This window comes from Alosa alosa, chromosome 1 (genome assembly GCF_017589495.1).
Source record: "Alosa alosa isolate M-15738 ecotype Scorff River chromosome 1, AALO_Geno_1.1, whole genome shotgun sequence".
Classification (NCBI taxonomy): Eukaryota; Metazoa; Chordata; class Actinopteri; order Clupeiformes; family Clupeidae; genus Alosa; species Alosa alosa.
The window spans coordinates 30435602-30450888 of record NC_063189.1 but is presented as its reverse complement, the minus strand read 5'-3'; the positions used below and the strand labels follow the sequence as shown (position 1 = coordinate 30450888).

Sequence of the window (15287 nt, the reverse complement as noted above, 5' to 3'; positions counted from 1 at the left end):
AGGACCACACAGAGGCTGTGAGAGTTTCAGCCATTTCAGTCACAGTTTTATGGTGTGACATGACTGTGAGGTTTCTGTTACTCCCAGTTTAGAGTGAAGTCACACAGGAGAGGCATAAGGGTGAGGTGGAGGCTGTGTTCCCACACACACCCCACTATGTCTTCACAGTCACACGATTCACCATGCATCCTTTAGCTGTTACTCACACACTTTTATAAAACTATGTCTTCACATTTAGAGGATTCATCATGTAAGCTGACACAAAGCTACACCCCCCCCCTCCGATTCACCCTCTGCTGTGGGGTTCAGAGGGAGGCGTCCCTGCACACAACTGAAAAATACTTTGACCTGAATCTCTCTAGGAACGTAATTCTGACAGCAAAGATAGAAGGAGGGTTTATTTTTGGGAGTGCGCCATGCATGCTGCACATCCAGCTCAGCGCAGAGAACAACATTGTTCTCAAATAGGCAACACACACAACACACCATGTACAAAGCCATGCTTACAGTACGTTGTGTCTGTGCCGTATAGCACATGAATGAGCTGAGCACTACTCAAGATCACTGGGTCAAGTTAGGGTTTCCTGTCAGCTCATCATCCACACCAATGACAACAGCAAGAGCCCATGAAATAACACCCCAACAGAGACTTCAGTCACTATGATTCAGCAGAAACGTTAAGATAGGGAGTGTAGTGAGTGAAAGAGGCTACCCCGGGGCAGCCCTGCGGGACACGCCGCTTCCTCTGTGCTCCGGACCCGATGGAATATCAGCTCTCGCTTCCTACGCACCAGTTCCTGCCTGCGCTCGCTGCTGTTGTCACGGGCAACAGTGGGACAGGGCTGGGCAGCGTTTTGGAGGAGGACGGACGTCGTCGTTACGCAACAGGCCAATGTGTCAGCGGCCGGCGCGGCCAGGGGAGGCTCCTGCCTGCCTGTCGTCTTGCCTCGTGCTTGGCGAAGGCAGCTAAAGGAATGTGTGAAAATGACCCTGATGAAGGCGCAAGCCGAAACGTTGGTGTAATAAATAACTGCATATTGAAGTTCTGAGTGTGCCACGACACTTCTTCTAAATTAAAGTCTTATTTACCATCGTGAGCACCTCACAAGGTGTGCGTTTACCATCATCAAACAAATGTGAAATATGACACACCATGACTCGGTTCTGGCCATGCCTCAGCCAGTGTTTCACAATAGCACGCCGCACGTCATCAAATGCAAAATCACTCCAAAACCTCACAGTCCTCACAGTCAGACCGCAGCAACACTGAAATATGGCCAGTGAATTGACTAATTCATTCACCCACAATGCAAATACTTCTTGCTGGTCTCACCCTAAGCTACACAACTTTTTTGACACATGAAAACAGAAGACAAAATGAATAAAAGACAGTCATAGACATAGACAAACACAAGTCATAAATTCACACCTTGTTTAGCAATGTGCTAGTATGTCGTATTAGATATTACGTTGTGCTTACACACCGTCATGCCTGTGCCTCAAGCACTACAGTAAGTGTCACTAAATGAAACTTTGCCTACTAGGGCAGGATTAAATCCCTTCCATCTTCTTATGAATGACTGATGCCCTACTGACAAGACTCACTGATGGCTTTATCCAAGACTGAGGGCTTGGGCAAACCAGTTAACCATCACCTCGCTGAAGACTATGAAACAGCACAACTTTCAGATAGAGCTGTCACTGAAAACAATCTCATCTTATATTTTTTACGAAAGTCAATGTTCATCTCGCATACAAACGTATTGTGTGAAATCCAGACTTCTCCCTCATTCGCATTCGTGCCATAACATATCAATTCTGCACTACCAAAACAAGAAGAATGCAAGAGAAGTGGCTGGATTTGCGGCGTGCCCGGAGAACAGCTGTGATAACAGGAGCCGAGGCCGGAGACTCTGGCTGTGACAGGGAACCCCTTAGGAGGGCCTCCACTGTCCACATGTCCAGCCGGGGCCAGGAGAGGCACTGGCACATTCCAGCGCTGGCACAAAAGCCCCTCACACAGACATGACACAAGATAGAACAAGACCCAAGACACACACAACTGGCACAACTCGCTGCCCGTCTCAAACAACGCCATGGTGTGTTTAGACACAAATACAGTACTTGGTCCACAATATAATAGAAAAACACGTAGAAACACCCACACACATACATACACACAGAGTGTCTAACACACAAGCACATTTGAGCATATATCGACCGTCACACTGAACTTTTCAGTGAGCCAAATCTTATGTTCGTCAAGCCCTCAACAAGTGCCTTACACTTCCCCTCCCATGAGCACACAGACCCTGAGGGATGGTGCAGAGAGAAACAGAAATAGACAAGTAAAGAACAAAGAAACACTTCATCAACCTGCTGCGTCTGCAGACGTGGCTTCTCCATTGTCACGGCTCTGAGTAATCCAGCTGTTGCCTCATGCACACGAAAGAAACGAAACAAACACACCCTCACCCGCACACACACTTGTCCCAACTCTTCTCCCTCTGCTCAACTCCACTCCCAGACAGAGCGGTGGAAAGATCGCTTACAGGCCAATGCCTCAGAAGGGGGAGGAGTCTGGACGGCTGCTATGGTCCTGTCCATTCTGAACTCTCCACCAATCAGCTTTCACGCAAGGGCACAACCATTCCATAAGTGTCTTCAGCTTCAGAGGCCAAAGTGTGTGTGTGTGTGTGTGTGTGTGTGTGTGTGTGTGTGTGTGTGTGTGTGTGTGTGTGTGTGTGTGTGAGTGAGAGTGTGAGTGTGTGTGTGTGTGTGTGTGAGTGTGTGAGTGTGTGTGTGTGAGTGTGAGTGTGTGTGTGTGTGTGTGTGTGTGTGTGTGTGTGTGTGTGTGTGTGTGTGTGTGTGTGTGTGTGTGTGTGTGTGTACGTATATATGTATACACCACAAGCATAAAAAGAGCTCTCAAGTACAGAGGATCAGCAAACATCTAACTAGCTGAACACACCATGCCATTTAATCCTAAAATGCAATACTGTACAATCTCTTCGTCCTTTTGTTAATGTTTAGTCAGCCAAGAGGAAGTCTGTCTTTTTTGAGGAAAAAGCTGTGAGAAGCTGTTATCTCCCCAAACAATAACAGAGAACAGGAATTTAACCAACATTCTGAACACAAACAGCTGTTCAAACTGCACTTGGGTAATATCATGATAGCTGCTGCTCGAGTTCACAGAAGGAAATGAAACGTTTCCTCCTCTACAACTTGACTACATCTGGTCTGTGCCACAACTACAAGATAGCTAGATGAGCCTATGTCTTTATTACTGTAATATATCTATCAGGGATGAATATGTACTTATGTTAAACAAGGCTGACAACATGAGAATGAACAGAGAATTAGTGAGTTGCAATCGCTAGAGTTCAAAGGTTAAATGATATCATGGGTTTCTGTTGACTTGGTTAATGGTCTACACATCACTGGGACATGTAATCTTCTCGACAGTGTTGGGAACGGATGCCGTGCTGAGAAGTGGAAAGTAAAAGAAAATAACGAGGCGACTCACAGCCTTCCACACAGACACTGGGCAGAGGAGCACCTACAGAGACCATCCATCATTCTGATTTTTCAATTTTACGCTGCACTCGGTGCGATGGCCCTCAACTGGAGCTGCGGTAATAATTACCCCACAGGGGAATGTCTTCCCACTGATGACTACCAGAAAAATGCATCAGTACTCCTTCCATCCCACAGACCTCCACAACATCTCCCTCCACAGCACTTAGCTCCCTGCAGCAGGAACTCGCTGCTGGTGAGTCCTCGATTACGCCAGGGAGGAGAGCGAGAAAAAGACAGAGAGGGAGAGAGAGAGAGAGAGAGAGAGGGAGAAGAGAGGGAGAGAGAAAGGGAGAAAGCAAGAGAAAGAAAGATATATACTGTATGTATATAGAGAGAGAAAGTGTGTGAGAGAAACCAATAGCACACAGACTGATATAAATACCATATTTTTACCAAAGATTATAAAAGTTGATGCATGTTCATTATAAAGAGTGGGAGTGCAGAGGGAGTTTGACTGCATGTGAGTAGATACTCGGTGTATTCAAAGATATGAAAAGAAAGGTTAAGCTAACAAAAACTGCATGCCAGATCAGATAGAGAAAAAGATAATAGCCTACAAACATGTGTACACACACACACACACACACACACACACACACACACACACACACACACACACACAAAGGAACACTACCATTGTCTAGTGTTTTGAGAATAGCCAAGGTGGCATTCTTTGTAAACCTGCCTCCCCATTCTGTGGTATTAATGTAATTACAAATTGAGTGTAAATTAAGTTGGCCCTCTATAATAACATCTAAAAAAAACTCTCAGTACCCATCTGAAGATATCCCTGAAGCTATCCCTGAAGCTATCATCTGAAGCTATCCCTGACACAGCCGATGTGTCCATTTGTCCATTGTCATAATACTGACATGGACATTTCCTCAGATGTCAGAGGAAGAAAATCTTAACTAAACACACTCAGTTGACCTTGGGCATATCCTCACTGCCCGATGTCTGATTTAATATTTGAACTGACTAGAAAAGACATTAGCTGCATGGGCTTGACTGAGACACTGCCGATTAGGTCTGTCACTCCAGCTGCCCAATGAATCCAGAGAACCAAATGATGATTGCCCTTGTCCATACAGAAGGGGTAAATAGATGACTTTTAGTGGTACGATTTAGCACATGTAATGGCAATATACAGACAGAGACTCATGTCAGTTGTGTTTACTGTGTAAACACCCTTATCCAGCTTCTCTACATGTAATTGTTTGCTCTGAATTCATAAAGCAGGTGATCCACAGAGAGCTAAAGGGCAACATAGCGAGCACCATGGGGAGCACCATGATCCTGGGATATTTTGTTAAGCAAATGTGATGATACATAAAGAGTGGGCTATAAATATAATGTCCCTTTTCTTTCACACATCAAACCATCAGCGCTAAAGAAAGAAAAAAAAGAAAGCAAATCAAACAAATCAATAGAATGTCTCCAAAACAAGTCAAAAAAGGCAACAATTGAGACTTTGTTCTTCCGGCGGCGGTGTTGCAGCAGAGGAAAGGCAGAACACTCCAACAAAGTCATTCAGACGCAGCAGTTACTGACCACATCAGTGATCTTTCTTATACAAATATACAAAGAGTCAGAATGTGTTAATACACATGCAGTAATCAACTAGTGTCACAGGAACTGACTAGATGAGTCATAGCTGGTGAGCTTACAGACCAGCCATGGTGCAATTTCTCCCTCTTGTGGACAAAACTGGTGATTTGTTTTTAGAAGCAGGGCTTACGCAACACGCAACCTTTTAATGTTCTTCTAAACCATCTGATCTCAAACAATAAAAAAATACTGTAACTTTGAACTTTGAACAGCACCATTGTCTGAATATTGACTCTGAAAAGTAGGTCAGGCAATATAAGTGCATTTATAATCAGTGATTGCAATGAGCCAACAATCATTCCTAATATCAGAAAATTGAATTTAAACCCTCTTATATCACATTACATTACTGTAAAATGCTAGTAATATTGTCAGTAACACAACTTTTCTCTGTGTACATGAGTATACAATAATCTTTAACATAAACCACATTTAATAACAGCAAATATTTCCTCAATACAACACGTCTATTCCACGAAACAACAACCACAAAAAGGCAGTATTTTCAGTAATTCAAGTAAGTAATTCAGTAATTAATCCAGTAGCCTCCCTGTTGTCATTTAGGAGGCACGTTTGTACCTTGAGCAGAAAGAAAGACAGACAGCCATAAAGAAAGACAGGAAGGAAGGAAGGATGACAAGGAGAAAGAAAGAAAGAAAGAAAGAAAGAAAGAACGAAAGAAAGAGCAAAAATGAGAATAAAAAGCAAGAAAACAAGAGTAAAAACAAAGAAGCAGAATTACCTTCATCTCCTTGGTGTGGCGATCTTTACAGAGTTACTGCTTGTTCAACATTTGTTAGCCCTGGTCAAGGCATTAGAGTGCCATAATACCATTTACAACCTGTTTTCAACATGAATCACCTGAGCAATGCCATAAATGTGGGTGTGGTGTGTGTACGAGTAGAACTGGGCCTTTTCTTTTGATATGTCCCGGGCCAGTTACTACAGCTACAGTGTGTCTGGACATTTACACATAGTGTGACTCTGGACACTCATCTCACAGGCCCATTTCTATTCGTTTAGCCTCCCATAGGCCAGTATGATGGCACCTCCATCTCTTCCCTCCTGTACCTCTTCCTTCTCTCTCGTTTCCCTCCTCTACCTCCTTCCTCTCCTCTTCCCTCCTCTACCTCCTCTTCCACTTCTCCTCCTACCATACTTTGACTAGTATTTAAAATGTAGGCACTCTTATCCTCTAGTACTAACGTCTCATCTACAATGTAGCTTAAATGTTATTACATTGCTGTAACTGTAGTTTATGCAGTGTAAATGTAATACTTAAATGTTAATAACTTACATGTTATTCTATTGTTGCAAGTCTGCCAAATGAATAAATGTAAATATGTATGTAAATATGATCAAAAATAAGCACCTGTATGCATAACCATGTGGCATGACATGAGTGGGCTTTAAGATAGTTCAACTGAATAAATCACTGGAAAGGTTCTTAATCAAGGTGGAACGATAGTAACACTCCAAAGAGTTATGACTGACCTCAGTGTCATGTCTTCACTATGGCAATGGACATGTGTGTCATGCATGGTCTGTTCACTGGTGAACACTTGGCATAATCACAAGAAACCTGGAAAATGTACAACCCCAAAACAGAAAAAGTTGGGACGTTGTGTAAAATGTGAATAAAAACAGAATGTAATAATCTGCAACTTTCTTAAACTCATATTTTGTTGCAAAAAGGACACAGACAACATATCAAACGTTGAAAATGACAAATTTGACTATTTCATGGAAAATATATGTTAATTTCGAATTTGATACCAGTAACATGTTTCAAAAAAAGTTGGGATGGGGTAACAAAATGCTGGAAAAGTGTAATGATAAAGAAAACAAAAGGAGGAATATTTCACAACTAATTAAGGTAACTGGCAACACGATTGGGTATGAAAAAGAGCATCCCAGAGAGGCAGGGTCCCTTAGAAGTAAAGATGTAGGGGTATTCATCACTATGTGTAAACCTGTGTGCACAAATGATGAAACAATGTAATTTTAATGTTTCCTAAGATGCAATTGTGAAGTATTTGGGGAGTTCATCATCTACAGGACATATTATCATTAGAACATTCAGAGAATCCAGAGAAATCTTTGCAAACAAAGGAAAGAACTGAAAAACAAATTGGATGGCCGTGGTCTTTTGGACCTCAGATGGCACTGCATCAACACCAGACCTGTTTCCAGACCTGTCATTGTTGGGGCTCAGGAAAACCTCTGATAACCATTGGTTATGTGCACAGTTTGATACTCAATTCAAAAACTACAGCCAAAATTGTAACAGTCAAAACAGCCAACATTGTATTGAGACATGATACAGAAAATACCACCATCTTATCTGGGCCTAAAAATGGACTGAGGTAACATGGAAAAGGGTCCTGTGTTTAGACCAATCAAAATTTGCCATTCTTTTTTAAAATCATGGACTCATCTGGGCTAAAGAGGAGAGGGCCTATCCAAGTATCCAACCTATCCAACTTGTTTTAGTGTTTAGTGTTTAGTGTTTAGTATTCAGTTCAAAACCCAACACCTATGATGGTGTGGAGGAGGGCATCTTGCACATTTGGCAAAGCACAATCAATTCTGAATTATGTATACAGGTTTTGAGCAATATATACTCCCATCCAGGCAATGTATTTTCCAGGGAAGACCTTGAATATTTCAGGAAAACAATGCCAAAATTAATTCTGCACTTTAAATAGTATTTCTCCATAGATGATGAGTCCAGGTGCTAAAATGACCTGTCTGCAGTCCAGATTTGTCAAATTAGGTGCATAATGGAATGAAAAACATGACTTAGAATACCCCATACTGTTGCACAGCTGAAATCCTATATCGGGGAGTAGTGGAACAACTTTTCACTCTCAAAACTCTAGCAACTGGTCTCCTCAGTTCCTAAACATTTACAGAATTTTGTTAATTGAAGAGTTGAAGCAGCACAGTGGTAAACATGCTCCCCAACTTTTTTTGAAACATGTTGCTGGCATCAAATTCAAAATTAACATATATTTTCCATGAAATAGTCCAAATTTTCATTTTCAACATTTGATATAATATTGTCTATGTCCTTTTTGCTGATACATAGGCCTATTGGTTTACCGAGACGTATATTATCACATTCTGTTTTTATTTGCATTTTACACAATGTCCCAACTTTTCTGTTTTGGGGTTGTATATATGTATGGAAATGTTCATTCATTCGAGTTTTGGAGCAGGCAATCCCTATATCAAACTGTCTTCATATACCAATTCAAAGATTGCTGCAGGATACTTGTTGGTTAGACATGGAGAGTTGCTCACTTCGATCGCCACTAGGTGAAGCTCGGAGACTATTCAATATTTTGAAATAGGTTAGAAAGTCATACTTGTCAATTATTATAGTCATACTTGCCAAAAAAAAACATCTAAAAGAGAGAGAGAGAATCAACCACTTGGCACACAATCTCCATCTCACCTTTAGCATCACTTAAATACCTGATAGGCCTGTGCCATCAGTACGTGCACGGTGCACGATCAACACAACAGTTTCCTGCGTGACACCAGTCACAATAGAGGTCCTACAGGATAGAAGTATTCTATTCAGTTCAAGCGTTTCAGTGGCTTTGTGGCAAAATTGCAGATTGAGGAGGTGTGAGCGATTTATGAGCAGGATATGAAATGTCAAAATATATGTCAGTGGCTACTATCCCATGGGTTAAGAGACTACAAGCAGCGCGCCGGCATGACTGTCATTCAAATCTGCACAGTGGAGCACACAGTCTCTGGCGCTCACAGTTGATACCGATGTCTTACCACCATGCAAACCTGGACAAATGGTTCACATTGTTCATTTAATTGTAGCTGGGATGACAACGCGACTTTCTGGAGCGGTGAGCATCCAGTAAACAATTTCCCTGTTCCAATTTTGACCGCAATTTCTATCATATGCTCTTTTTTATTTATCGTCGGGGTATCGGGTAATTTAATGACAATTTTGATGGTCGCCAAATACAAGGACATGCGTACGACAACTAATCTCTACCTATCTAGCATGGCATTGTCGGATCTTCTGATATTCTGTTGTATGCCTTTAGACTTATACAGAGTCTGGAGATACCGTCCCTGGTATTTCGGGGACCTCCTCTGCAAATTGTTTCAGTTTGTCAGCGAGGGTTGTACATATTCAACTATCCTGAACATCACCGCCCTGAGCGTGGAGAGGTACTTCGCGATTTGCTTTCCCCTAAGGGCCAAAGTTGTGGTCACCAAAGGGCGCGTGCGAGGAGTTATTCTGATTCTTTGGGCAGTATCATTTTTGAGTGCTGGACCGGTGTTTGTCCTGGTAGGAGTTGAACACGAAAATGGAACTAATATTTGGATTACAAGCGAATGCACTGCGACGAAGTACGCTATGCAATCTGGACTTTTTACCATTATGGTGTGGGTATCGAGCATTTTCTTTTTCTTGCCCGTGTTTTGTCTCACTATTTTATACAGTCTTATAGGACGCACACTCTGGAGAAGACCAAACATTTCTAGTCGAGATAAAAGCAACAAGCAGACTGTGAAAATGTTGGGTAAGTTTCTAATAACTGTCGTGCCTAATAACAAATGTATCGGAAGAGAAACATAGGATTAATGTTGTTTATGCCTGTCTAATTTAAGACAATATGCTACTGGTAAACCGTAAGAAACCATGATATTTTGTAGAGTTCATATGATGTGTTGACTGCGCTGATGTTTTGTGAGAGATGTTTCAATGTAAGCTATGTGCAAATGTGTATGCGTCTTGAAATATTGGGGAGATTTGGATAAAAATAACATTTGGATATTGTGGCACACTAAAGTGTAAAAATTAAATGCCCCCAGGAATAAATGTCAGCGTTGGTTAATTTCAGCGTTTGGTTGCGCTGAATGAATAATCTCTAGATAACACGCTGGAGAATTACAGTAGCCACTGTGCGTTTCGCTGTGATTGTTGTCTGCGTAATTTTGTAAACAAAAGTATGATAAACTGGTGCTTACAGTTAACTAAATGTTGTGTGTTTACAGTTGTGGTGGTGCTTGCATTTGTACTTTGCTGGCTGCCTTTTCACGTGGTTCGTTACCTGATATCCAAGTCGTTCGAGACTGGGTCTCCGTTGATGGCCGTCATCACGCAGTACTGCAACCTCATCTCCGTCGTACTCTTTTATCTGAGCGCAGCCATCAACCCCATACTTTACAACATCATGTCGAAGAAGTACAGGGTTGCAGCATGCACTCTCTTCGGCTTCAAGAAGACCCCAAGGAGAACAGCGTCCTCAGTAAAGGATGAAAGTTCACCAGGATTTACCGAATCAATTGCCAGCGTGTGACTGGACTATTAAACTAGACTGACATTCATCTTTGCACATGGTAAAGTCATGCTCGTGCGCATGTCCTTGTATTTCTTTATCGGACATGATGGAAGAATAAGAATATGGCAGACACCTGTCCTACCTCACAAGTTGTTTTTAATACCATCACATTTATTAATTGAATAAATAAATTAATTAGGATTAAGGAAGTGATGGGTAGGCCATTATCTCTCTCTCTCTCTGTTCTGTCTGTCTCTCTCTCTGCCTGTCTCTCTCTCTGTGCTTGTGTGTGTGTGTGTGTGTATGAGTGAGATATTCCACATTGCCTTAAAAGAGAACCTCTCTGGCTGGAGGACAAAATGAGCACTGTAGATACAGCCCTGTGTCCTCCTGCACACTGACTCAGAGGTGCAGAGGTACAGCATCTTACTTTGAACTGTCGGTTCAAATGGCATCCTGCTTGTAAAACCATTCCTGCTTTCTCTGTGCAGCGCCTTTTACCAAAACATAATATATATGCACTGGATGTTAAGGACTCAAACATACATGTGACACTAAGGGCAGAGAACTGGGAAGAGATAACGTGTTAGTGTTACTGTAAAAGACCTTGCAGAGATAACACATCAGAAGGTCTGATGAGAGAACATAGTCATGATAATAACAGTTGTGGCATCAGATTGAGATTCTCACAAAATGATGACAAAGAAATGGTCACAGGAACGTTTCGTTTTCTGCTTTTTGTGAAGTGTGGCACATTGATGTTGACAAAATGTGCCTGGTAAAATGCAAAATGTTTAAAATGATTGCTGTTTTCGGTATGACATAAAAGCACTCAAATGAACTGTGTGTGTGTGTGTGTCTGTGTGTGCATGTGTATGTCTGTGTGTGCGCACACACAAATGTGTGTGTTTGTGTGCATGTGTGTGTGTGTGTGTGTGTGTGTGTGTGTGTGTGTGTGTGTGTGTGTGAGCATACATGTCTGTATGTGTGTCTGTGTCATAAGGAAGGTAGTACCAGACACTGTACTGACATAGCACCTGTGTGTATGTGTTTGTTTACAAAGAGTTGTTCATCAGCCTTGCAAATAACAAAATATCCACGCGTCTGCATTTACTTTCAAGGACTGTATTTTGGTGAACAGCTGTAAAAAATCTGTAATAAGATGACATGAATGTAAATGTAATGATGTTTATATATAATGTAGATATTAATGTGTGTGTAATGAGATTGTGAATGTACAGTAAACTTGTCCACAACTGACCCAGTGCTGTCTGCAGTTACACAATGACTGGAGGGTGATGGGAATATGTGACACTTGGATCATTTCTAGAAATTGTTGCAAAGAATTCATTAAGGTGCAGCAAGGTCACCATTAAGGTCTCGACGAGCCCCAAGGAAGGTGTCGGTAAATCAAGAAGCCTCTTGCAGGAGGATGTAGGCGGGGAGGGGAGCCCTAAATCAGCTCTCGCAGGCATTGAGCATTGAGAGGAGAAGAAACATGGTCCTGTCTGTGAAAAGGCCAGACCTGGCAAATCCCCCCTCCCCCAAGTCATCGTTAGTCTTCCCCCAAGGGTGTAAAATGTAGCAGCGCCAGGTTTTTAAACTTAAATAACTGCCGCTCTGTTAGGATGGAGAAGAGAAAAAGAATGAAGACTGGGAATGTTACCAGACTTACACACAACACCTCTGCATTCAAACACACCTCTGCATTCAGACACAACACCTCTGCATTCAAACACACCTCTGCATTCAGACACAATACCTCTGCATTCAGACACAACACCTCTGCATTCAGACACAATACCTCTGCATTCAGACACAACACCTCTGCATTCAAAAATACAATTATTAGTAGTTAATTAAAATTCAGAAGGCATTGTTCATCTTAACTAATTTGATGAGGACACAGACCATACAAAAAAAGCTAAAATAGATTGAGATAAACAATTGGTAATGTTACTAAACTCGATGGCTGGCTGGTATAAGGGGGTCATTTTACTAAACTGGATGGGGGTCTGGTAAGAGGGGGTGGTTTTACTAAACCGGGGCACATTTCCCAAAACCATAGTTGCTAACTAAGTTAGCAACTTTGTTGGTTGCAATGCAATTACCCATTGCCAACAAACTAAGCCAACCAGGGGAAACGCACCCCTGGATGGCGGTCAGGTATAAGTGGGTCGTTTGTTTCATTTGCAGCGATTCAAGATTGTCACTGTGAGGATGCCGACGCTTCACAACCACAAAGTCTATTAGAGATGCTAATAGTATCATCACAGTCTGTAGCCTGAAGATTAGTTTTGTTGTGTGTCTGTGTGAATAAAACATTTATAAAGCACACCACTGTGCAGTCTGTCCTACAAAGCAGATCATTATTGGTTAAGGAGTTGAAGGAAGATGCATTGTGTATTTTATTGATAATAATGTCTATGTTGAAGGAGAAGTTGTAGCACAATTGTGCAGTCCAAATACACATTATTTCAGGGGATTATTTCAGGTCATTTCATGGCTCACTGTGAGTATGCCAGAGTAGATGAGGTCAAGATTACATAAAGCACATTTTATGGGTTTTATGGGTTAGATTGTCACTCTCTTCAGACAGATCTAACTCTAAAAAAGCTAAAATAACCCCTGTGTCACCGAACTAGGGGTGACCCTCCGGATGAGGGGTGGTAAACATTCTTATCTGTTAAAAAACCAGATGGTTAGGTGATCACTGGTGGTTGACAACTTGTGATTTTCCGTGGGTGTGTGTTAAGGGTATAAGAGTTGGCTTCACCCACAGATGTGTGGGCTTGTTACATTGACATTTCATGTAGGTAACATGCTCCTGGCGTCGTGAATAAAGCTGCAGTCTCATACCAAGTTGTCTTGGATTCATTTTGACCACACACTCACACTAACAGTCTGGGGAGGCGTGGTGGTGAGCTGAAAAGATTATTAGATGGGGTTGGACTCAGAGTCATGACAGTCAGTTGTCTCTCTGCTGTTGATTGGCTCAGTGCATATTCACAAAGTATTCACAGTGCTTCACTTTTTCCACATTTTGTTATGTTTCAGACTCATCTTAAAATGGATTCAATTATTTATTTTTCTCATCAATCTACACACAATACTCCAGTCCTACTGGGTCCTTGGTTACCTGTCTGACCTAACACCTTTACCGTAATTTCCCAACTATTAGCCGCGGCTTATACATTGATTTTGCAAAATGTCTTCAGCTATGAGGTTAATACACAGGGGCAGTTAATATAGTATTAATGTGGCTTTGTTTCCTTTAACTTGCATAAAATACTCCCCCGTGGCTTAAACACAATGCGGCTAATACACCAGAAATTACTGTACCCATTAGATCTGAGAGCAGATGGAGGGGGTCATGGCTTTGTCTTGACTTAGTCACCTTCAGCTACGACCATGCACCCACCCACTCTGTCCAAGTGAGGAATGTTAGTACTGCCAAATATGCTTACAGTACATCTGATAAGATGAATGTTGGGACCTCTAAAGAATTTACAATATATCCATATAACACACTTGGTAAAATTAATTTGAATTTTACATGATGTGGTTAATTCCTAATACTGTATTTCTTTCCTGTATTAATATTACAGTTACAGTTAGAGACAATAAAACACATTTGGGGTAGTCAAACAGCCAAACAAAATTCATTACCCAAAAGCCTAAGGTAGAAATAATAATTAAAAAATCATGTGCGGTTGGGCCTCAACAACACATTTTTCTTGCTGTTTCTTTCATTGGGGTTTATCACAACTGACAGTGATCCATGCATCTGAACTCGGCATCAACACTGGGAACTGCAATGATGTTCCTGTGGTAATCATAGGAATCATTTGGAGAAGCTTTGTTGTTTTCAATGATGCCAACCGTGACAAGCTGTGCAATCATTTGAAAGACTCAATTTTACAACTCTATTTTTGCAGTGAAGTGTATGAAAGTTTCTTTATTAACTTTAGAAAGTTATTTTATGCACAAGACACAACAAAACACAGTCATTTGTCTCAGCACTGCTTGTGTGCTTGGCTTCACACTATGTACAAGGGGCTACATTGAGATTTTTGGTGGAAAAGATCAGGCAGTCTGCCGAGAGACCTGAACCAATAGATAGATACAAGTAGGCGGCATTTGACCATTAAACCACACATGATCCAAAACATACAGCCAAACAAGGCAAGAAATGGTTAACTGAGAACAATATCAACATTTTAGAGTGGTGGAGCCAGAGACCAGACCTCAATCTGTCAAAAAAGTGAGCACAAGGCCAGAGTGATAGCAAATAATCGTTCCTGACTCAAAACCCGGATTGCTGTTAAAAAGGTACAGTCTATAATCAAAGTATAAGTAAGTATAAAGTATATAAGTCAAGAAAAAATCAACAGTAAATCAATATTTGCCTTACCAGGGGTATGAATAATTTTGTTCTTAACTGCATGTGACATGAATGCTCATGAATACTTGCTCTATTCTGTATTGAATGTTGAACTATTTAGCCAATGGTTAATGGAGGAATTCTTCGTCAACACTTGGAGATTTAATGCGGACCTGTGAGCACTATAGTTTATCTTGTTCCCAAGACTCCTTTAAACAACAGCTAAACAGTCTGTTATAGCTGTAACATGGACCTCTCTGTGGAACACAGTCTGCTATAGCTGTAACATGGACCTCTCTGTGGAACACAGTCTGCTATAGCTGTAACATGGACCTCTCTGTGGAACACAGTCTGTTATAGCTGTAACATGGACCTCTCTGTGGAACACAGTC

The 15287-nt window shown here is 41.5% G+C and overlaps 2 protein-coding genes across 6 annotated transcripts in view; one reads left to right on the top strand and one right to left on the bottom strand.

Annotated features, from left to right (window-relative positions):
- Positions 1 to 6015, bottom strand: part of pld1a (phospholipase D1a) — a 32417-nt gene extending 26402 nt beyond the window's left edge. For 3 of the 5 annotated variants that reach the window (XM_048246468.1, XM_048246451.1, XM_048246483.1), the window contains exon 1: positions 2377 to 2515. The gene's annotated coding sequence lies outside the window, so the exon portion shown is untranslated. Of the gene's footprint in view, positions 1 to 2376; positions 2516 to 5929 lie in introns of those variants that run through there. The other 2 variants (XM_048246460.1, XM_048246477.1) reach the window with 2 other exon arrangements.
- A 2974-nt stretch (positions 6016 to 8989) lies between these two features.
- On the top strand, positions 8990 to 10652 carry ghsra (growth hormone secretagogue receptor a). The gene is made up of 2 exons (XM_048246804.1): positions 8990 to 9749; positions 10225 to 10652. The coding sequence occupies exons 1-2, from the start codon at positions 8990 to 8992 to the stop codon at positions 10527 to 10529; spliced, it is 1065 nt and encodes a 354-aa protein (XP_048102761.1). The 3' UTR covers positions 10530 to 10652.
- Positions 10653 to 15287: the final 4635 nt, after the last annotated feature.